Here is a 23,021-nt window from a genome sequence, read left to right as displayed (position 1 = left end):
ACCCGGGGGAGGGGGCAGGGACTCCGGAAGGCCTGTCCGAGGTAGCTGGAGAAGCAGCAGCTGAGAGAAAGCCAGGCGGAAGAATGTGGGGGAACAACTTTCAAAACTGAAGAATCAGCATTTGCAAAGGCCCAGGGTAGGAAGAGGAAATAAATGGAAACCAGCCAAGCACTGTGCAAATGACAGCACAGGCAAACCTGGAGCGATTAGGTCAGGCCCGTGGGCAGGGACCCCAGCCAGGAGCTGAGGTAAGAAGCTTGGATTTCATCCTAACTGCTCCAAGACATCCTAGAAAGGTCTTACATGGAGAGATGCCATGCTCCGAGTTACACCAAAAAGATCTCTCTGATCCCATAAGAAATTTCAAAACTCGGGACACCTGGGTAGATCAGTCAGTGAAGCAGCTCAGGTCATGATCTCCGGGTCCTGGGATCGAGTCCCACATCGGGCTCTCTGCTCAGCAGGCAGCTTGCTTCTCGCTCTGTCTACCGCTCCCCCTGCTTGTGGGCTCTCTCTCTTTCTGACAAACAAATACATTTTTTAAAAAGTCAAAACTCTATCTGTGTGGAAAAAAGACAAGAATTAATAAGTGTTGGCGAGGATGTGGAGAAAGGAGAACCCTTGTGCGCTGTTGGTGGCAATGCAAATTGGTGCGGCCACTGTGGAAAATGGGTGTGGAGGCTTCTCGAAAAATTAAAAATAGAACCACCATACCATCCAGCAAGTCCACTACTGGGGATGTATCGGACGGGGAAACAAAAACACTAACTCAGGGGGCACCTGGGTGGCTCAGTGGGTTAAGCCACTGCCTTCGGCTCAGGTCATGATCTCGGGGTCCTGGGATCGAGTCCCGCATCGGGCTCTCTGCTCAGCAGGGAGCCTGCTTCCCTCTCTCTCTCTCTCTGCCTGCCTCTCTGCCTACTTGTGATCTCTCTCTGTCAAATAAATAAATAAAATCTTAAAAAAAAAAAAAAACACTAACAAAAAGATAGCTGCCCCTCCATGTTCACTGCCGCGTTTTTTATAAGCTCATTGGTGAATAAATGAAGAAACTGTGTGTGTAGAATATTATTCAGCCACAGAAAAAAGGAAATCCTGCTATTTGTGACCACATGGATGGAACTTGAGGGCATCATGTTAAGTGAAATAAGCCAAAAGGGGTGCCTGGGCGGCTCAGTGGGTTAAGTGTCTGCCTTTGGCTCAGGTCCTGATCTCAGGGTCCTGGGATCGAGCCCCTGCATTGGGCTCTCTGCTCAGTAGGAACCCTGCTTCCCCCCCTTCTCTGATTCCCTCTCTGCCGGCTTGTGATCGCTATCAAATAAATAAATAAATAAATAACATCTTAAAAAAAAAAAAGGTCAGAGAAAGACAATTACCAGAAAAGCTCACCTCAATAATGAATGAATTTTTAAAAATATAGTGTATATATACCCAAATATTTTTTGTAAAGATTTCACTTCTACATGGGAAAACTGGATATTATTTCTGATGATTGCATGTGAATCCACACTGTTCCAGAATAAAACGTTAGAAGAAAAAAAAAAAGAGGACTGTTAAAACATCTGCAACTTGCAGGGTGCCTGGGTGGCTCAGTGGTTTAAAGCCTCTGCCTTCTGCTCAGGTCATGATCCCAGGGTCCTGGGATCAAGCCCCACATCGGGCTCTCTGCCCCGCAGGGAGTCTGCTTCCCCCTCTCTATCTGCCTACATGTGATCTCTCTGTTAAATAAATAAAATCTTTTAATAAATAAATAAATAAAATCTTTTAATAAATAAATAAATAAAATCTTAAAAAAAAAAATCTGCAACTCGTATTCCAGAAAGGGTTAACCCTCTTGCTATATAAAGAGCTTCTAGATATCGCTAAGAAATAATAATAAAAATAAGCATGTCTACAGCACCCAATCCATGGCAAGTCCTGTTCTTTTCTGTGCATTTTTCTGTGCATTAATGCATTCAATCCTCCCAACATCCCCGCATTACCTCCGTTTTGCAACTAAGGTAACTGAGGCCCAGAGGGGTTAAGCAATTTGCCCAAGGCCATAGAGCTAGTAAGTGGTAGAGCCAGGACTCAAAAACCTGGTAGTCTGGCTCCGGAGGGCAGGCTCTTACGCTCTGTATTGAACTCTGCGGGCCTCTAGAAAAGACCTGTAATCCAGTGAAAAACTGGCAGAGCATATAAACAATAAAGGAAAAACAGCTGGGTCTTAAACTCGGAGGTGGAGAGAGAAAGCCAGCGAGCGAAGGGTGCTATGCAGCCCTGCATCCTGGGGACCAGGATTCTCAGGGCCTCCTCCGCCCCAGCCTGAGCCAGCCGCTGCCACACCTCAGCTGTGCACTCCTCCTTCAGCACAAAACACCAAGCCTGTCTTGCAAAACCTGCCTGTCTACGGCCACTCACCCCCAGGAGGCACTGAGGGAAAGGGAAACGGGCAGAAGGCCATGCCTCAGCGATCACAGGGACACAGACCCAAGCAGCCCCCAGGGAGGTGGGAAGACAGGTTCGGGGCGGGTGGGCTCAGCTTTCGAAACAAAGAGGACGGAGAAGGGAAGAGGCAATCTCTACCTTTGGTCCATTTCCCCCTTGGAGATCTTTTTTTTTTTTTTTAAAGATTTTATTAATTTATTTGACAGAGAGAGATCACAAGTAGGCAGAGAGACAGAAGGAAGCAGCAGAGAGCCCGATGTGAGGCTCCATCCCAGGACCCCGAGATCGTGACGCAAGCCAAAGGCAGAGGCTTAACCCACTGAGCCACCCAGGTGCCCTCCACCTTGGAGATCTTAATAGGCTGTCTGCCCAGTACCCCCAGAATGACCCAAGGAGCAGACAGGCAGCTCCCACAAAGGGGAAGACAGCATTACCAGCCCTGCAACGTACACAGTCTTTCCGTCCGGTTAATATTGGTCTTGCCACTCCTGAGGGGGAACACGGGAACAAGTCAAAATATAGCCACAGACAGCCACAGGACATACAGGAGTGTGTCTGTGCACACACGGCTGTGTGCACACCCTGTCTGGGCAGCCGAGAATAACCAAGGTCAAAGCCTCCATGCCCGGGGCCAGCCCCCTGTGGGGCTCAGGAGGGGCTGACTTCCCCCACCCCAGCGCTCAGATACCAGAGCAGATGGGGCCAAAGTGGAGGGAGCAACATCATGGGTCAAGAGAAGACCCGGTGTCCAGGGCTGAGACTTTGTTTCTGGGCTCAAAGGCTTAAACCAAGAATGTTTACCTAGTTCGACTCTCTTCGTGGCAGCTCTGGGCTGTCAGGAAGCAGAGTTGAGGGGAGCTGAAGGCACATTTGCTTTCTTTTCTTTTTCTTTTTTTTCTTTTTTAAAGATTTTATTTATTTATTTGACAGAGATCACAAGTAGGCAGAGAGAGAGAGAGGAGGAAACAGGCTCCCTGCTGAGCAGAGAGCCCGATGCGGGACTCGATCCCAGGACCCTGAGATCATGACCTGAGCCGAAGGCAGCGGCTTAACCCACTGAGCCACCCAGGCGCCCCCACATTTGCTTTCTTTTACTCAGTACTGTTTTAGGCCACGGGGACAGCAGCCGTACACTGCAAATCGTAACCATTACCATCATCATGGCAGCTAACATTTCTGACTCCTTGTCTTGTGTTAAGCATCATTTCCTTCATCCTCAAGACAGCCCTGAGAGACAGGCACTATTTCCCACTTTCCCCATTTTACAGATAAGAAAACCAAGGCCCAGAGAGGTTAGCCGATTTACCCAAGGCTACACAACCAGAAAGCGTCCGTTCAAATCGCTTCCCGTGCTCTTCACTACGACACGGCACGGCTGCCTCCCAAGTATACTGGCCAACACGTAGATAACATTTCCGATCCTGTGAAGTACTAACCGAAGATAAAGCACGACGAGAGACACAGGATGGCCAAGACAGCGGGTCACTCCTGATCTCTAAGTCAGGTCATCAGGGAAAGGGTTTGGGAAGACGTGGTGACATCTGTACACAATCCACACCGGCAAGAAGCCCAGGTGTCGGGATCTGAGAGAAGGGCCTTTTAGACAAAGGGGACAGTATGGGGTTTTTTTCCCAAGAGGGATGGAGAACTAGGGGAAGGTTTCAGCAGGGGTGTGACAGGGGTAAGCATCCTTCCCTGCACACATCACTACCCCGGGAGATCCGTTAGGCTTCCCTCCCAGTTGGAAAGTTCCTCCCCAGGGCCCACCACAGGCCTTCCCCGGGGTTCTGGGCTGGATTACTAGGAAGGCGAGGCAGGAGGCCACCCGCGCACACTGAGACATCTAGGAAAAGCAAGTTCTGCAGACTTCTCTTCCATCCTGGCCCCTTCTCTCCCGCAAGTCTCCATTCCCCTGCTTGGCCAAGCCCGGACAGAACTCCATCACATCTGGGGAGGGAGAGAGGAGTGGGAGGTGCTAACAGCTCCCTTGGCTGCTGGCTGAACTCACCTTCTTCCTTTCCTCCTCTCCCACTCCCAAGATGCTGAAGAAGCCAAAGAAAAATGAAGGCAGTATTCTTTCCCACAAGCCCACAGCCTCAAGCCTGGGTTGGCTCCTGGGCCTGTAGCTACTTGCAAGGCTCCTTACCCGTGACCCTCCGGGCCACCCTTCACCCTGCCCCACCATCCTCACTGAAACCTTCAGGTAGAGGAGCCTGTCTCTAAGGACTTGGAGGGGCTGATCTTGAATTTCACACAGCGAAGCACCTTCCAGCCTCTGGGCACCCGGGGGCACACAGACGCTGCACCAACGCCATTGGGCCCCAGGATGGTTCCCTGCACACAGGGAGAGGGGAGGAATAATTGGTTGACTGAAAGCCCCAGAGATGAGCCACTGTGTATCAGCCTGTTTTGAGGCCCCGCGTGAACACAGGCTTTGACTTCATGCTAAACCAAGACACATTCCCAGAGAGGCCATTTCATGTACTGAAGACCTACACTGTGAGGTGTGTGTGTGTGTGTGTGTGTGTGTACGTGTAACATGTATGTTGCAGTCCGGAGTAAGCTAGACTCATCAGTTACATCAGTGAAAGCCGCATGACTTATTAAACACCACCTTTCTGTCCCTTGGTTTCCTCCTCCCCAAAAATGAAAGCTATTGTGAGAATTACTTAAAACGAGACCTAAAAGGAGTCACAGTAGGAGCTCAGTAAGTGGTGGCTGGTACTCCTGTGGCTGGCAAGGTTGAGGTGCGGTAGGTTCAGGGTAGCATAGCTCCAGGGCTGGGCAGCCTGGTGCGGTTTCCAGACTTTGGGGAAAGGCAAACCCGAATTCCCAGCAAAGGGGCAGTGGAGGGTGGGGAGGGGTCCTGGGGAGAGGAGAGCACTTGCCGACTTTTCTAGGGAATTGGGTGCTCCTCACTACCCCAGCTTTGCTCACGCCTCCCACCTGCCCGCTATTCACACCAGCTCCGCCAGCAAGACCCAGCAGCACAGCCAGCCGCAACGTCCCTCCTCCTCCCCCTCTCCCCCTTCTCCCGGGGCCTCTGCCGGCATCCCTTCCACCTTCCCCTCCGCACCCCCCAAGCTCCCAGAACACCCTAATTTGGCAATCTTTGTGAAATATCCCTGCTTTTCCTTGGGGAGCCACCTCTGCGTCTTCGTGTGGCCGTGCAAGAGGGCAGACTAAGTATCCGTGAGGGGACCTGCGGCTCCACGACCTCTCCTGTGTTGCCTCCGGCTCCCCAGCCTCCTCCAAAACGCCACGGCCTCCTGCCGAGCACCTCCCCTCCCCCTCCCCAGTCCCCGGGAACCAGGCTGACACCCTCACCGGCGCAGACTCGCTGCCGCTGCCCCGCCCCCGACCTCCCCGGCGTCCCCGCCCCCGCCCCCGCCGCCTCCCGGAATCCTGGGAGTTGTAGTTTTCGGCCTCTCGGGGGGGGGGGCGCGGCCAGTAGGGCCTTCGAGCCTTCTGTACCGATGAGTGTCCAGCTGCTGCCGCGTCTTCAGACCCACTGACCTCGCCATGGGGAAACCCCAGAGCGCCAGAGGGGCCGGGGCAGGGACCTGGCTGCCCAAGCGGGCAGTTTCCAGCAGGTCTCGCCTGCTCCAGGATCCTGGGCAGGTCCTTCAACCTGTGCGCAACACCTGTCTTGGTAGGATTGCCAGGGAGAGCCTGGGCTCAGGACCTGGTGGACGCCACGTATCTTCAGTAAAGGGATGCTGCTGTGACAGGTGCCCGGAGTTGCTGGTCTGGCAGAGCTGCCAAAGGCAATCAGCCCCCTGGAAGTGGGTTTGGGCCCAGGGCCTGGACATGGGGATCCAACCCCCCTCAAACCCCCAAGTTACTCCCGCACATATTTGGGCCAGTCCTTGAGGAGCCCCGCCCGGCCCCTCCGAGTTCCCCTCTTTGCCTCTCGCCATCCACAAACACACTCTACATTTACTCAGAAATATTTGATATTTATTTCCCAATATTTTGATAACTTTTTTTTTTTTTTTTTTTTTTTTTTTTTTTTTTTTTTTTTTTTTTACAAATTGAATAAATGGAATGAAGGGGAATAAGTGGGACCCCAGGCCTGCACTTGGGCTCCCGATGAGAGGTGACAGTATGAAAACTTCTCACCCACAACTCCCGGCCTGCTGCCCTAACCTCTCCTATCAACCTTACCTAACAGTGAGGTGGGGGCTTTTTGGAGGATGTGGGGTCCCCCCCTAGAGGGGACTCCGGGCATCCTGTTTCAGGCCCTGAACTGCCTCAGGTTGGGAGCCACCGTGGGCCCGGATGTGGCGCCGCCTCCGCCTCTCCTGCCTGCGGGCCAGCTGTCGCAGCTGTTTCCGGATGGCCCACAGCACCAGGTAGACTTCCCGCAGCATCTCAGCCTCCGGCGTCTCCAGAGCGGACCCAGACTTCATCTGGGAGGAAATGGAGGTAGAGCTCACAGAGGACTATGAGAGAAAGAGAGAAGATGTGCACATGTCAATAGCTTGGTCTAGGGAGAAATCACTGGTGATGAAAGCAAAGGCTTGTCCAGTGCTACCCCCTCCCCCCAAAGCAGGCCTAGCTCAGGCACCGCCTCCTCCAGGAAGCCTTCCCAGGCTGCATTAGGTGTTCTTTGTCTCTACCCTTGGGTTTCCCTCAAAACCTGGCATGTCATACACTCTTTGTTCTGCAGACCTGTTTGTTTTGAACTCTAGGATTCGAGCTCCTGAAAGACAGGCACCATGTCTCACCCATCTTTGGGTCCTCACTATGGTTGCTGGAGACTGTGTTAAAATGAAAGGCGTGTTGGGGCACCTGGGTGGCTGTTAAGCCTTCAGCTCGTGGTCATATCCCATGGTTCTGGGATCAAGCTCCATGTGGGGCTCCCTGCTCAGCAGGGAGTCGGTTTCTCTCTTTCTCTCTCCCCCTTTGCCCTGCACCCCGGCTTGTGCTCTCAAATAAATAAATCTTAAAAAAAAAAAAAAAAAAGGACAGAATGGCCCCCTGACCTCCAACTCCAGTCTAGAGCCCCCTCCTCACCTCCAGGCCTGTATATCCCGCTGCCTTCTAGATATCTCCATGCAAATGTCCCACCAACATCTCAGCTCATCTTGCCCCAATGCCCTGAACTCATCACTTGTTCCCCTAAGTCTGCTCTTGCTCCTTCATTCTCTGTCCCAGTGACTGCCTCCAGCCTGCCTGTTCCGACTTCTGTCTCTCCCTCCCTCTTCACCGTCATCCAACAAGATGCTACAACAATTCTACCTCTTAAATACCCTGCCTCTCTTCTTGGCCTTTTTTTTCCTTTTTTTACCTTTTCAAGATTTTATTTATTTATCTGACAGAGATCACAAGTAGGCAGAGAGGCAGACGGGGGTAGGGGAAGCAGGCTCCCCGCCGAGCAGAGAGCCCAATGTGGGGCTCGATCCCTGGATCATGACCTGAGCTGAAGGCAGAGGCTTTAACCCACTGAGCCACCCAGGCGCCCCTCCTCCTGTCCTTTTCTGACCTACCCATCACAGGGTGCCAAGTGAACTTTATTATTAGTGCTGTAATATTTCATTCAAGGCCAAAATAAGTTGGCTTGGTAGTCATCCAGACACTTCCCTTTTTAAAATTACATTTCTGACTTTGAGAGACTTGTAGTCCAATGAAATTGTGAAATACCAGATGCCTCCTATGTTCTTCACCCAAACTCCCCCAATAGTAAAATCTTGCGAAACTCGAGTACGGGATCACCGTCAGGATACTGACATCGACACAATCGCAGATTTATCCACATTTCCCCCTTCGCTTGTACTCCATTGTGGGTGTATTACATTCTACCCAATTCTATCTCACAAACACAAGTTCATGTCGTTCACTGCCACAGAACATTTTCATCAACTCAAGAATTCATCATGTTGGGGCGCCTGGGTGGCTCAGTGGGTTAAAGCCTCTGCCTTCAGCTCAGGTCATGATCTCAGTGTCCTGGGATCGAGCCCCACATTGGGCTCTCTGCTCAGCGGGGAGCCTGCATCCCCCTCTCTCTCTGCCTACTTATGATCTCTGTCAAATAAATAAATAACTCTTAAAAAGAATTCATCATGTTGCCCTTTTACAACCAACCTACCTACCAACATCGCCAACCCTTACCTTAAGCTCTGACAACCACATAATCATTCATCAAGTCTCCATTTATATAATTTTGTTATTTCAAGAGTGGTATAGAATATAAACACAATCATACAGTACATATAGAGGGGAAAGAGCAGGGTCCTGAGATCAAGTCCCGTGTCGGGCTCTCTGCTCAGCAGGGAATCTGCTTCTCCCTCTCTTTCTGTGCCCCCTCTCTCTCTTGCTCGCTTTTTAAAATCTTCAAAAAAAAAAAAAAAAAAAACCACCAACAGGGGGGATGCTTGGGGTGGCTCAGTCAGTTAAGCCGCTGCCTTCGGCTCAAGTCATGATTCCAGGGTCCTGGGACCAAGGCCTGCATCAGGCCCCTTGCTTGGTGGGGAGCCTGCTTCTCTCTCTGCCTCTGCCTGCCACTCTGCCTGCTTACGCGTGCTCTCTCTCTCTCTCTCTCTGACAAATAAATAAAATCTTTTTAAAAATAAATAAATAAATAAAATCCTTAAAAAAAAAAATAAGAAAAGAAACTATCAAAATGTTTCCAGGGCGGCCACACCACAACCTATGAGAGCATGCAAGCTTTCTAAATTCAGATCTGAGAAGCTGAGATACACTCTTCTGCTCAAATGTCTACAGGGGCTCCCATCGCTCTCAGGGTCAAATCCAAACTCCACAGACGGCCAAACCACTCTGCCTTGTACAAGCTGGTCCTTGGCCCCAGGACTGCCCAAACCCATCCCCCGCTGGGCCAGACCCCCACCCCAGCCCACCTGCTAGTCTGTCTTCATGGAATGCACCCTGTCACTCCCTCCCCCACTCCGCCCCAAGATGGGGCCAAAACCTTCAGATCTCAGCTTCACCCCCTTCTTCTGCTAAGGATGGTCTTCCTGGATGCCCCGAGTCTGAATGAGATGCTCCCGCAGACCCCTGACCTCCCGTGTCACACTCCCTAACACACTGAACCAACAACGCCCGTGACCTTGTCTGGAGCTCCCTTAGTCGGGGTAAACCTTGTTCACCCTGTACCCTGGGCTGCCCACCTCAGTGCCTGGCAGGCACACAAAACCAATGTCCGCCAAGTGGCTGGAGCGGGGAGGGAGTCATGGGGGGGTCAGGGAGGGGGGAGGCCCCCTGGGAACCAGGGGAATATGGTGCCGACTGACCTTCCAGCTGCACATCTGCCAGCCGCTCTGCAGGGCCGAGACCATGAGTGAGGAGACCGACTTGACCGCTGTCCGGGGAAGCTGCAGCAGGGATCGGCCCCCCCGTTTCTGCTCCACCTCGACGCGATCCACTGATTTGACCAGCGTGACGGCATCAGCTGCCTTGGGAGGCTCCTTGGTCTTGGAGACCTTAGCCTCCTCGCAAAGCTCAACCAACTTGAACGTGTCGGTCATTTTGGGAGTCTTCTCCACCTTCACTACGCTTTTCTGGGAGTCAGAGTGTTCCACGACGGTGGACTTAGCTTTGTGTTTCCAGAAGAAAACCTAAGACCCAGGACAGGGAGAGGAGGGGGGCGGGGCACAACGGTTGGCAGAGAGGCGATCACAGATGGGAAGGGGCCACGAGTGTCCCCACCTCCTCCCCAAATGGGTTTCTGTGACCTAGAGGCCACGGCCCAGCGCCTCCCACCCCAGCATGGCACGAGGAAGGGAGACTCTCTGAAACTCACCCAGCGAGTAATCTTTCGCCAAATCCATCGGAAGAACCTCATTACCACAGCCATTTCCCCCAATACACGAGCACCAAGTAGGGGGCAGGACAAGCATGCGGTACCAAGGGTGGAGGGGAACAGGCTGCGGGCCAGTGGCCACCACCTGAGGGGTCTCTTGGGGCCTTCAGGCACAGCCGAGAAGAAAGAAATAGAGAATCCAGGGGGAAAGCCTTCACTGACAACTCATCCTGAGTCCTACCTCCCCTCCCTGAGACAGGGAGAGGAGTCAAAGTGGATGAGAACTCAGAGGAAGGCAGAGTTCTAGCCCATTGTGTGACCCTGCCTGGCCCTGACCCCAACCCCCGAGGCCCTTCCAGGACCCACGGAGCCAATCCCTGTGCCCTCAGCCCTCCTTCCCAAAGGTGCAGGCAAAGGAAATTAACATTTGCCGAGCGCCTGGTAGTCACTGAACAGTCCCCACAGATGATGTCACGGGATCACCCCCGCAGCACTCCGGTAGGTATTTTACCCAAGAGGAAGCGGAGATGCAGAAAACACAAGAAACCTGCCCAAGGGCATCCATCTAGGGAGCTATAGGGTGGGAAGTCCAACCTGGGGTGGCCTCCGGTATCCCACTGTCCACGCGGGTCCCCTTTAGTCTGGGGCCAAGCTGCTCTGAGACACAGGCTGCTGCTCTCCCCCCTCCCCCGCTAGATGGCGTCCTTCTCCCTACCTGCCTCTGCTGCCTGTGGCAGGAGCCCAGCCTAGGCTGTCAAGGAGGGGCCCCCCTTCACCCACAGGGCCGGTCCTCAGCCAGAGGAGGGTGGAAGCCACGGAGGCCGGCCAGGCCTGGCGAGGGCACTGTGTGCCCGGGGGAGCCTGGCCCACACCCAGCGCTGAGACAAGGGGCCCATTCAGGGCCCCCAGCCCCGCCCCCAAGCCGCCACCGGGATCCAACCCGCAGAGGGGACACACTGGGAAGCTGGAGGTGGATCCTTCACAATCACCAAAGGCCTCATTGTTTCCCTGCCCCCCCACCAGCACGTGGGCTGACGCCCCCACCCCCACCCCCTCCGGCCTGCCTGCCCCTTCCCAGGACCCAGGCCACTGACTCCCTTTGGGCCCTTGGCACACCACCCCCAACTCCCCTGACCACTCTAAGCCACATTCAACCCCCCCAGTCTGGACAAGCTCTCCGAGGGAGCCCCCAGCCTCCGTTTTTCCCCCACAAGCAACAAGATGCCAACCTCCAGATTCAAGTTTCTTCGGATTTTTTAATTATAATTATTATTTTAATAACAACCTGAATCCCAGAACTTGCAGACTGTCCACACTCCCTCCCCTGGGCCGAGAAGGGGGTACTCTGAGGGAACAAGGTGGGGATGGGGTGTCTGCCAGGGAGACTCCTGACTCCCCCAGTCCCCCTACGGCCAGGGGCCCCAGAACACGGACACCTCGGGAGGGAGGAGGAGGGCTCCATCTAACACCCCATCCCGAAGCCCGCCCTCCCTCCTCCAAGGCCTGGGGATGCCACAGCCCAGTCCCTGGGCACCAGGGGGAGATTGAGGAGGAGTGGGGGTGGGGGGCAGGCCAATTCTGAGCCTTCAACTCCCATCCCCAGGGATCAGGAGGCATTAATTAAAGCTGCATAGGAAGAGGGGGCAGGCAGGCAGCTGGCCCAAGGCCTGGCAGCTGTGGGAGCCCCCAAAGGCACATTGTGAGGGAAGGGAGGCTCAGACGGAGGGCCCATTGGGTGCAGGGGGCCCAAGCCGCGGGACTCCCGAGGAGGGCAGCTGGGCCAGCTGCTCGGGGCTGGCCAGGGCACGCAGCAGCCCGTTCTCCTGCTCCAGCGCAGCATTCCGCTCAGCCAGGTCGCGGATCTGCTCCTTCAGGACCTCCACCTCCTCCCGGACCGCAAACATGAGATGGGACTTCACCAAGTCCTGGGGGCCCGGGGACAGACAAACAGTCAGGGGTCCTGCTACCCCAACCCTATCCCTGCCCCATGCCTCAAGGGCCTGGGTATGACCGATGCCCCTGTTCCCAAGGGATGAAGGACCACTGGAGAAGGAGAAAAGCAGGGAAGAGGCGGGGGCGGGGGGTGGCGAAGGTTTGTGGGATACAAGGATGCTGGACAAAGACAAGGTCAGGGCCTGAAGACAGAGATGGGGGCAGGGCCAGGGGCGGAGGGAGAGCAGGAGTTGCGCTGGACACAGGAGGGAACCCAGCTGGGAGCACACTGAGGAGCTAGGAGTTCGTCCTCCCTAATGAGGACAGCAGGGGTGGGGCAGCAGGACAGGAGCCGGAACCTCCTGGAACCAAGATGGCTTCTCTTACCATGGCTTGTTCGATCTTGTTGTCAATGCCAACCAGGCTTCCGGAGCCGCTGGAGAGACACAGGGAGTTGAGAGGTGAGGAGGGAGAGTGGGGGCCAAGACAGGTGTCGGGACACCCCAGCCGGCTGCCTTCCAGGTGCTTCTCCGAGCAGGCTCCGGCCTCCTGCACAAACCCCACTCGCTGCAGCCTCCCGCCCACACCCCTGCCTGTACCTGTGACAGTAGAGAATCAGGGAGAGGAGGGTTTTGTCCATCCCCCGGCGGGGTGAGGGCCGCTGCCCAGGCCCCCCCAAGCCCCGGTGGGGTGGGGGTGCAGATGCCCCCCGGATGGGGGATGCTCCCCGAGGGGAACAAGGAGAGGAGACACAGCCCCTTTTCCGGGGAGGCCCTGGAGCCATCCCCACCACTCGGGTCTCATAAGATGACACCAGGGACTTGACAGAGATGCCTGGCTGGGCCATCCCCAAGGAAAAGGGCTTTAGGCCTCCCCCCCCCCCAAAGGGAGAGGGCTGTATCAGAAGGACTGCCTGGGGGGCTCAAAGCCCCCCGCGGCAGAGCGGGGTCTGGCTGGTGCCAGGCAGGCAGAGAGGAGAGAGTGCCTAGGGGGTGCTTGTCTGAAAGATATACACCGCCCCCCAGGGCAAAGCCTGGCTGCTATTGGCTCCTCGGGGACACGGGGACCCCCTCCCACCGACTCCACGGTGGGCGGGAATTCCCAGACGCGGTCAGTGCCAGTGTCCCCTTCTCACCCTGGCACCAATCCCAGAGCAGAGGGAAAGGGGCAGGCTGAGGGAAGTCAGCTGGTGGGCCGGGTCAGGGGAGGGGCTCTGGGGCCAGAGGCCTGGGTCACGGAGGGGTGTGAAGGGTGAGGGACAGTCTGGCCTGGGGAGACCTACCTGAACCTCACCCCGTCCGCCCCTCTGGGCCAATACTGGCCTCCCTCAAGCTCTCAGCTGCACTCAGCTGGGATGGTGGACATTTCTGACATACTGGTCATCTTCCTTGGACTGTCAGCAACCCACACGCCCATCCCAGATGCAAAGCCCACATCGTGGGTGACCCCTGCAGCCTGGCCAGAGAAGGTCTTCCTCCCCCCCCTTCCAACCCCACGATCAGGGAGAAGGGAAATGGAAGGGTCACCAGGGCAACAAAAACAGCACTGAAAGACGAGCACAGGCTATGGGTGTGGAACCTGGGTCTCGGGTCTGCAGTCTGGGGTCTTGGAGGGAACAGAGGCTTGAGGAGAGGTGGGAAGATGAGGCTGGAGGTGGGAACTGGAGCCGGGGCTGCTGATCCTTGGGAGCAAGGACAGGGGAGAGCAGGCCTGGCTGCAGTTTGTGGAATGGCCAGCAGAGGTCGACTCAGGCCCGGCGGAATGGTTCCCAGGGCCAGCCTGGGGATCCCTCAAGCACGTCTTATGCTCTGAAGCCAAGGGCCTCCGGGGAGCCTTTCTGGCTTGCCCTACCCAAGTTTCCCTCTTGTCACCACCCAGGTCTCAGGCTCCTGGCTCATCCCAAGCCTCAAGAAACATCCCTCTCCAGCTTCTCCCTTGGCCCTGGGGCCAGCTCTACGCCCGCCCAGGCCTCCCGGTGCTGCAGGATCCATCCTGCCCTGAAGCCCCCAGCTTTGCCCCTCTCGGAGTGGGTGGTCTCAACACGCAGCACCCCCCCCCACTCTTGTGCTCCCTCGTGGAGCCCTTTCTCCCGCTTGTCGGCTCCAGCTCCCTTCCCTGAGAGGGGAATGAGCGCTCCATTCAAGGTGACCCTCGGAGGCAGCCCTGGAGCCAGGAAGGGGAGCAGGAGGGAGCTGGGAATTTTCCATTTCCTGTCCAAGCTCTGGGTGCAGAAGGCGCTGACAGGTGGAGGACCAAGGGGGTGACCAGGCCTGAGAGAGTGGGACAGAGCAGGGTGAGGAAAGGACACTGGGGCTCCTCGGGCTGGGGGGCGGGGAGGTGAATGGGACAAATTTAAAAGTGGAGGCTGAGCCAGCCAGCTGGAGAGCCAGGGCAGTTTTTTAAGCTATTTCCATCTGAGACACCTGGGTGGAGACTGGGCGACCACAGGACCCACCCCCCAACATACACACACACACACACACACAGAGAAGGGGAAGATTCACAGGAACAGGAACAGTGGCCTTGCTTGGCGGACACTCAGGTAGAGATGCCAAGTGAGTTGTTTGTACTTGCCAGAAATAAAGGAATAGTACAACAATAAACATTTGTTGGCTGATAGATGACTATCTCCCGTTTGTCTAGCGCTGGAGAGTTTCTGACAGCACACTTTCCACGGTCACATTCTAACGTGAACACTTCAAGGGACCAGGACTCTGGCTGGCAACCCAAACCCTCCCTTTTAGAGCCTCTCCCGTCTCACAGTAGGTAAGCAGGAGGCACTGTGCGGGGATTCCCAGGCAAAGTCAGGACCCTGAAGCTTGGAGCTGGCCGGGTGGGATCAGCCCCAAAGACGACAAGCCCAAAAGAAGACTGTGTGCATTAGCACAAAACACCCCCTCCTTCAAGACACCTGTTGCCACCTTCTGGGAAAATCATGACTTTAAGGGTCCAAGACAATGACTTCCAATGTGAGTGGGGTTGGGCCTGCTTGATATGCACAGCGTAGGACTCTGGCTGTCAGGAGGCCTCTTGGGTTCTGGGACAAGGACAGCCCTAGAGGCTGGTCTTCCTTTTTGAAGGTCAAATGAAACAGCCTTAAAATGCGATCAGATGAAGAACAGGACATCTGGAGAGGTGGAAAGGTTCTGATCATGGGGACAAGGGCCAGCCCCACTCCCTAGCTATGCTCTAAGGAGCCTGCAGGGGATGGGCCGGAAGCCAACCTAGTGGCATCCGGCTGCCCTCACTGTACTACTCTCTCCCGGATCTCTGGTGCCTTGGGGTGGGGCCAGGCCAGAGTGTGTGTGTTGTGTGTGGGGGGGTGGCTTCTTGCCCAGCTTAGGAGAGCTGTCCCTGCCCCTGTCCTGGAGAAAAAAGGCACCCTGGAGATGACGGCCTCCTCTTCTCTTGGGACACAGGCATCCCAGGAGGAGAATGGAGAATCCGGCTTTGGGGTCAGACCCAGGCCCTGAAGGCAGTCCTGGCACTTAACTAGCTTGGGGACCTTGGGTAAGTTTCTAAAACCTTCTTCCTGAGTTTTAGCTGCTTCATCTGGGAAGTGGGGATCATGCGGCTGCTTCAGTGACACAAGGCTGCTTGTGGGAAGTGGGGATCATGCGGCTGCTTCAGACGACCCCAAGGAGGCAGTGGATAAATGTACTTTTCCTTTCCCAAGTCCTTGGGATTCATTCCCTACATAATGCCTAGGTCCCCCATCCTGGCCATCTACCCCCCAACCCCATCCACTTATTGAAGTTACGTTGCAACTGCCAGGCCCTGCTGGGGACACCAAGGTTCTTGCCACCTAGGAGCACGTGAACATTTACCATTCACCAGGCACCCTCTGTCCTCCCGACCCCCGATTCTGAGATTGGCAGGGATCCCCAATTTCCCATCTGGGATCCAGGCACTCAACTGCCCAGCCCACTTTCCCTCTTGAAAGGGAGATTCCATGCCACTCAGACCCTGTTCTCCTGCCAGCTCTGGGCACACCAGAGAGAGGAGGTGGGGGCTACGTGCCTCATTCCAGGGGGACCAAGGGGGTGGCCCAACCCAGTCCTACCTTCCTGGCCCAGCAGGGTGGGGCAAGAGAGGGGCTGGGCTAAACCAGAGCCCCAGAGGCTCCGGAGTGGAGCAGGATAAAGTTGAGGCTGGGTGCCTGACCGGTCAGACTGGGGTGTGGGGAGGGGGTGGGACAGAGGGAGGGAGGGAGAGAGAGAGGGGATGAGCCACAAGAACAGAGCTGACTGAGAAGGTTCCTGGAGGCCGAGCCCTCTAAGGAGATGCAGAGAGGCTGGGCTCGGAAATCAACAGGGGTGGAGAGGGATAGGGAGCCCTCCTGCCAGGGAACCTCCCAAGTGGGAGGGAGTGAGGGTGGGAAGCGCTGAGAATAGCAATGGGGGCAGGTGACTTGCCTGGCCCTGGCCAACCTCACACCTCATACATTCCTGAGAGCTGGGAGCCCAGAAACAGCACCGCCCTGCCCCGCTGTGTCCCTCATTCTCCACCAGCCACCACCAGGCCCTGGCCCTCCAACCCACTCCCCCCCCCCCAACCCCTCCCCTTTCCTCTCTGCCACCGTCTCCCCGCAAGGCCACAAGCCCCTTCCCAGGGCGAGACTTAGTCCCTCATTCCGGGGCAGAGGGGGTGGCTGCGGCGGGAGGGCGGGGGGGGGGGGGTGGGGGGCGCCTCCTGCGCAGGCAGACAGGCAGGAGACACTCCCTTCTGCAACAGGTGCCCCCATCACCCACAAAACTCAGGGCTAAGCCCCACCCCCTAGTTCCTTCCAAACAGGAAGTCCCTCCCCCAAGTCTCAAACAGGAAGTCCCACTCCTCCCTCCAAAATAAAAGCGGTGACTCCCCAGTCCTATCAGTCCACAGCCAGAAGGGAGCAGCCCGCCTATCTGACTCGCAATTTCGTTCCTCCCTTTTCAGCTTGCTGACATTCCTATGTTGAAACCTGGCCCTCGAAACAGGAAGTTCTGCCCACCGTGCCTCGGATCTGAATGGACATTCTCCCCTGATGGGCAAACCCCTGCAGATCCTGCTGTGCTGGGGCTCCCCTGTGCCCCACAACCATCCTCTCCCAGCTTCCGCTTGGCCGCAGGAAGGGCTCAGCCCTCCTGGTCTCCCTAGCACAGGGCACAGAACCTCAGGGACGCGCTTTCTTGGTACTACAGGTCCTAGGATCCTGAACTGATGCACGTGGTCCCTAAGGATGTCACTCCGAAGGCAGGAGTTCGGGTCCCCTCAACAGTAGGGAGAGGGAGGCTCAAACCGGAAGGAGACCCACTCCCTTCTCCTCTCTAGCGCATCTGCCAGTAAATTCTTAGGGTTGACCAAATGATTGCTAAATCTGCAAGAGTTCTGGAATTTGACAACAATGACTCCCTTCAAACTCTAAAAAAAAAAAAAAAAGCCCATGATTTGACAATCCTAAGCCAGGGAGTCCCACCCAGCTCTCTCCACAGAGAGGGAGTGGGTCCCAGATCAACTCTGCCCAGTGGTTGTGCCCAGGCCAGGTTTCTCTGTTGAAGAGGTCCTCTCCAAATTTTAACTTGGGGGAAGGACACCCACCAGGCAGTTTCATGCGGCCATCCCAGAAGCTGGGTAGGGACCCAGAGACCACCTACCTATCATCGTCGCTGTCCAGGTGGCCACTGATGGCCAGCATGGAACGGGCCAGACTCTGGGCTGCCGCTGCTCCAAAAGGGTCTGGAGACTTGCGAACCAGACTGGCGTCAGAGAACAAGTAGAGGGCTGGGGAGCCAGGGCGGGAGTCGAGCGGGGGCACCTGAAGACAAGAGAGACAGGAACGATCACATCAAGGGCAAGAAAGAAACCAGCCACCTTACAATCTGCCTAGCAGTCCACCTCCCCAGCTCTCTCCACATACCTCTGCTCTCTTCTGAGAACCCAGGAGTCCTGCCCCAAAGGCCTTCTCTCCCCCAGGTCTGGTGGAGGCACCAAGCAGGTATCGGAGCCAAGGGCAACAGTGTCCATCCTGAGGACTGGGTGGGCAGCTTCCAGAAAGCGGCCCATGCGGAATCAGAGTACCAGAGAGGGGCTCTGGTCTGCACCCAGCACCCTTCCACCAGCTGACCCAAGACCACCCCAGTCAGAGGCTAGTCAGAGGGTGTCTGTCTCCTGTCACGTGACTTAATAAAGCGACTCAAATGTCACTTCCTCAGAGGGCCATTTCCCCATCATTCGACTAGTGAATTCCATTGAACTGTTCTTTTTTTTTTTTTTTTTTTAAGAGCACAGAATAGTATCTGAAATTAAAGTATTTTTGCCTCCCTGCTGCTGGAAGGTAAGCTCCAGAGAACAGAGTTTATGGTTTGTGCAACAGCTATTTGTAGAATGAATGAATCCTCAGAAACTTGTCCTCCCCCTCCCCCAAACCCACGCTATCCATTCTAGCCTCTTCTCTCAAACTTCTCTCGGACTCAGGTGAAGTTCTGCTCCTGCGCTGGGCCCTGGGGCAGGGAGAGAGCAGTTGGGTGGCGGAGATGGGGGCGGGGGAGGCGGAGGCTGGGCATGGACCCACACAGCCCAACAGGCGCTGGGGGTGGCTGCAAAGGGCGGGGGCCACAGGAACAAGCCGCCTCTGTGAGGCCCCAGGAGGTCCGGGCTTCTCGGAAAAGCCAAGAACAGAGAGTCCAGAGTGGTTAGAAGGACAGAGTAGAGGAAGGGGGCCCAGGTGGTGTGCCCCCTCCCCCCACCTCCTCCCAGCCTCTCCCTTGAGAGAGAAGAGACATAGGGGAGTGTGGAAGGTAGCCAGACTCGGGGCCAGGAAACAGCCGCACAGATGCGTGCACACAGGGAGGGATCAGGATGTGGGGAAAGGACAGGGGTCTGGGGTGCTGAGCAGAGAGGAAGGTCTACAGGCCCAAGGGAAGCTCAGGCAGGGCTTAAGGACACAGAGAGACTGGGGCAAAGGGGGCTTGCGCTGGAATAGCCTGGGGACAGAGACCAGTAAAGGAAAGAGCATCTTCTCCCCTGGGGTAGGAACGGAATGAAAGCTCCAGAAAAGTAGGGGGCGCAGCATGAGAGATGTGAGCTTGAGGCCAGGAGGGGGTGGGGGGAGCCGGTCCTGACCGGTCCTGACAGGGCCCAGACATCCAGTCCCAGGTTATTTTTATACTGTGGTTTGTGCCCAAGGCCAGGAAGGGGGGAAAGTTCTCATCCTCACACTCCCTGCCTCTCCTCCTGAAGTCCAAGGTGTTATTTTCTCCTTCAGGACAGACACATCCATCCCCCACATCCCTGGCTGCCCACGCCCACCCCAGGGACCCAGGCATCCTGCCCCCCAGCCCAGACTTGTTCCTCTTTTGGAGACAGGAAGCAGAAAGAGCAGAGGATTTAACTCTTTCTCCATTGCTTCCTGCCTCTCTCCCACTCCCTGGTGGCCACCCCCCTGTTATCAGTGGTGGCGAGGCCTAGATGCAGGGACCAGAGACAGACAAGGGGGGGTGGAAACCCAAACCACCAAGCCCACAACCCACCCAATTCCTCAGGTCCTTGGAGACATCGGACTTGGACAGGGCTGCAGATGGGGCTGGAATGGGCAGCTAATGAGAAGAGAGACCCCCCCATCTTTGGAATGGCACTGCCAGGAGACTCAGTGGAATCCCCCCCACCGCCTGCCAACCTAGGCAGCTCCTCTCCGAGAGACCCAAGCACCCAGCCCCACCTGGGACCGCCACCCTCCATGCCAGAAGCCAGAAGGGTTTGTGAAACCAAGACAGAAGGTGAGGGCCCAAGTGAGGAGGCCACGTCTTTGTGATGGGGGGGGACAACACTGGGCTACATGAAAATGGAGATTGTGGGGGGCAAAGATAACAAAGACCAAAGAGACAGAAAAAAATGGCAGAATGTAGGGGCAGGGGGAGAGAAAGAGAAGTAGGCTGTGTGAAAGGTAGAATGAGTTTCCCAGGGAGAGGGCAGGAAAAAAGGGGCTACCAGACCTGACAGACAGATGTCAATCAAGTGGAGAAAGGGTGGTGTGGAGGTGGAGGCAGGAAGGCCCAGGCTGGAGGTCAGGCCCAGCACCCCCACCCCCACCCCGGCCCTCAGGTGTCTCCCCCAACCCCAGAACCCAGCTCTTACCTGCCCCATCTCCTCTGGAGCAGCCAACTCCATTCTCAGCCGCAGGGTGCCATCCTTTGATCGGGACAGTGGAGGGGTCCCCGACGCCGAGCCCCCGGCCTCCGCTTCCACCCTCAGGGAGGGCAGGGGCGTGGCAGCCCTGGACGTGCCTGCGCTCTCCCCAGTCCTGGGCTCTGGGGGGCGCTGCTGGGGTGGGGAGGCTGACAGCGGGGGTGTCTCCCCCTTGGCCTTGCCAGGCACGGCCAGCTGGCCCAGCCCCCCGGTGAAGGAGCGGGCTTGAGGTCCAGGGGAAGAGGGGGGCGGACGGAGCCAGGAGGTGGGGCCCTGGGACAGGCCAGGCTGCGGGGTCGGGGCACCAAGGCCCAGGCTGGCCAGCTCCAACCTGGAATCCAAAGACCTGCCCCCAGTGCCTCCCGAGGCCCCTCGAACTCCCTCCAAGAGCCGGCTGAAGCCGGGGGTCTCCAGGTCTCTCTCGTAAACATCCACACACGTCCAACGGCCTCGGCGATAAGGCTCTCCCAGGCCGTGGGGCAGCTTTACCACCCGGAAACGGGAGGCGGGGGCCCCAGGCGGTGGGGAGCCGTTCCCGGGGGTGCTCTTGCCCCCTGGCTCGGGGTTGGGCTCCCCGTTAGGCAGACGGGGTGGGGGCCCGGTGGGGGCCGGCAGGGCAGGGGGTTCAGAAGCCCCTGGGCTCCCTGGGCCCTCATAGTCCGTGGTGACGCTGGTGATTTGGAAACTACTCTTCTTCTTGCCCCCACTCATGGTCCCTGGGGCTCAGGATACGGCCAAGGTGGGCGGGGGGTGCAGCTGGGGCTCCTCGAAAGGGCTCAGGCACCCCTGGAACAGGGGGGCCACATGGCGGGGGCATCAGGGCCCCTGGGGACATCTGAGTCCGACATGGCAGGAGGGCCTTGCAGGAACTGGGGGCGCCTGGTTGGTGAAGGGAGCACAAGGCAGGGGAGGCGGCGGGAGGTGGGGGCAGGGGCAGGTTTTTCCTGCCGCTGGTGCTGCCCAACTCCAGAGCTGAGTTTGCAAACTGGAAAAAGAGAGAGAGAGAGAGAGAGTGTGTGTGTGTGTGTGTGTGTGTGAGAAAGCAGTGGGCAGGCCACCTCCGGGGCTTCCTCTCTGGGGAGCAGGATGGGGGAGGAAGGGGAAACCACCAGAGACCCAGAGACAAAGAGACAGGCAGAGACGGAAGAGACCTGAAGACCCCAGCGGTCCCAGAGAGTAGGAAGGGGCGGCCCAGACCCAAGGTTGGGCATTTCTAGTCTGGCATTCAGACTCACAGGACCGAGTCGTCCCAAAGGCAGGGGGACTCCAGGGCCTCGGCTGAGCAGGGGTGAAGCTGCTGCTCAGCCTGGCCCCGCCGCCCCGAGGCCTCTGCTGGGTGTCCCGGCCCCCCGCACCCCAGCTCCCCCATCCCTGGGGCAGGCCCTGCCCCGCTGCCCCGGCGCCCCGCCCAGCCCAGAGCCCTACCTCTCGGCCTCGGCCACCGAGCTGGGCCGGGGGTCCCGGCCGCCTAAGACGTCGGGCTGTCCTTCCCCTGGGGCCTCTTGGCCCCAGCAGCGTGGGGGGCGCAGCGGGCGATCAGAGGCTGTCCGGTTCTCTTCGGGGGCCGCACTTCGCCCCGGAAGGCATCTCCGTAAAAAGTTTGCTCTCCGGAAAAGACGGCACCCCCGCTCCTCGGCGGAGCCCCGCGCGGCCTCTGAAGCCCCGAGGGTCTCCGGACCGGTGCGGAAGAGGCGGCTCTGCACCCCCCCCCCCCCACCGGATCCTCCAGGTGGAGCCGCCTGGGTGGCTGGGGCGAGTGGGTCTCCCAGATCTCCCCCGCGTGGCTCGGCTGGGTCTCTCTCCGCTCCTCAGCGCCTCTCGCTCCGGTCTCTCCGCCTTTCTCTCTCCGGGCTGTTGACAACCCCCACACCAGGAAGTCCTGCCTCCTCGGGCCTGCTGACTGCTCCTGTCCTCCTCCTCCTCCTCCTTCCCCTCTTCCTCCCCTTCCTCCGCCCTCCCTGCCTCCTGGGGCTCCCGGCCAGCTGGCCCGGGGCCAGAGCTGCCGCCACCGCTGCTGGTGCAGTTGCGGCTGCCGCTGCTGCCGCCGCCGCTCCCGGGGCCCCCGAACGGGCTTAACCCCACACCTGCTGGGCCCCAGCCCGGCGCTTCCTCGGAGGGAGGGGCCGTGGAGGGCGGAGTCAAAGGGGAGGAGTTTGCGGAGGCCCGGGATTCCCTTACTTGTAGGCTCTTGCTGCCATTGGCCTAGCGAGACGGAGGAGAGCGGGAAGGAACTTGCCCGCTCGGGGGGCTCCGCCGGGCTCCCCGCCACCCCGTAAGCGCCCCGTACACGTTGCGGTGCTGCTCCGCCGTTATTGTCGTATCTCCAGCGGTCTCCCCAGTAACTCTGTGGGGAAGGTACCGTTACTCTCTCCTGTCCTTATTTTGAAAAGGCGGATCACGGTGACAGTTCGCAAACAGGCCCCCAAGTAGAGAGAGAAAGTACGATGCACTCCCGGGTCCCCATCGTGCAGTTTCAGCCACGATCAACTCACAACCAGCCTCGGTTCATCTCTCCTCCCAGTACCTTTGGGTGTGTCGTGCTGGAGAGTTTGAACCACGTCCCAGGCGTCGTTTTGTCCGCCTTCTTAGATGTGGATATCGAGACCAGAAAGGTTCAGAAAGGCTGTCCGTGGTACAGCTGGAATATTCTACACACTCAGGTGTGCCCTTGTCTAGCCCCCATGGAGAGAGACAAAGAGGGCTGCTCAGAAACGTGCTGACTTGCACTTTCTCTCCA

General features: G+C 57.3%; 1 protein-coding gene and 1 long non-coding RNA gene across 4 annotated transcripts; one reads left to right on the top strand and one right to left on the bottom strand.

The window, feature by feature from the left end:
- Positions 1–6,442: 6,442 nt before the first annotated feature.
- LOC101693490 (TSC22 domain family protein 4) lies at positions 6,443–22,423 on the bottom strand. 3 transcript variants are annotated; one of them, XM_045075045.1, is made up of 6 exons: positions 21,710–22,423; positions 20,234–21,269; positions 17,755–17,915; positions 12,509–12,557; positions 9,681–10,004; positions 6,450–6,872 (listed from the first exon to the last, which is right to left on the bottom strand). In XM_045075045.1, the coding sequence occupies exons 2-6, from the start codon at positions 20,993–20,995 to the stop codon at positions 6,639–6,641; spliced, it is 1,530 nt and encodes a 509-aa protein (XP_044930980.1). In that variant the 5' UTR covers positions 20,996–21,269; positions 21,710–22,423; the 3' UTR covers positions 6,450–6,638. The 3 variants fall into 3 exon arrangements, with proteins under 3 accessions (XP_004761564.1, XP_044930980.1, XP_004761563.2); XM_004761506.2 differs by lacking the exons at positions 6,450–6,872; positions 9,681–10,004 and adding an exon at positions 11,426–12,114 and having other exon boundaries at positions 21,710–22,419; XM_004761507.3 differs by lacking the exons at positions 12,509–12,557; positions 17,755–17,915; positions 20,234–21,269; positions 21,710–22,423 and adding an exon at positions 10,190–10,540 and having other exon boundaries at positions 6,443–6,872.
- On the top strand, positions 10,604–17,755 carry LOC106006721. Its single transcript, XR_006605247.1, has 4 exons — positions 10,604–10,687; positions 14,765–14,887; positions 15,541–15,631; positions 17,057–17,755. It is a non-coding gene; the product is annotated as an uncharacterized LOC106006721 (long non-coding RNA).
- Positions 22,424–23,021: the final 598 nt, after the last annotated feature.

Source organism: Mustela putorius, unplaced genomic scaffold (genome assembly GCF_011764305.1).
Source record: "Mustela putorius furo isolate JIRA1106 unplaced genomic scaffold, ASM1176430v1.1 tig00000139_pilon_pilon_pilon, whole genome shotgun sequence".
Classification (NCBI taxonomy): Eukaryota; Metazoa; Chordata; class Mammalia; order Carnivora; family Mustelidae; genus Mustela; species Mustela putorius.
This window is presented reverse-complemented; position numbering and strand designations above follow the sequence as displayed.

Excerpts from the sequence above, each read along its gene's own strand:
- LOC101693490 (XM_045075045.1), bottom strand. The coding sequence starts at position 20,995 with ATGAGTGGGGGCAAGAAGAAGAGTAGTTTCCAAATCACCAGCGTCACC. Across the intron at positions 12,558-17,754 it reads CTGGACAGCGACGATGATAG|CGGCTCCGGAAGCCTGGTTG; the intron begins GTAGGTGGTCTC and ends GTGTCTCTCCAG. Across the intron at positions 10,005-12,508 it reads ACAAGATCGAACAAGCCATG|GTTTTCTTCTGGAAACACAA; the intron begins GTAAGAGAAGCC and ends CCTGGGTCTTAG.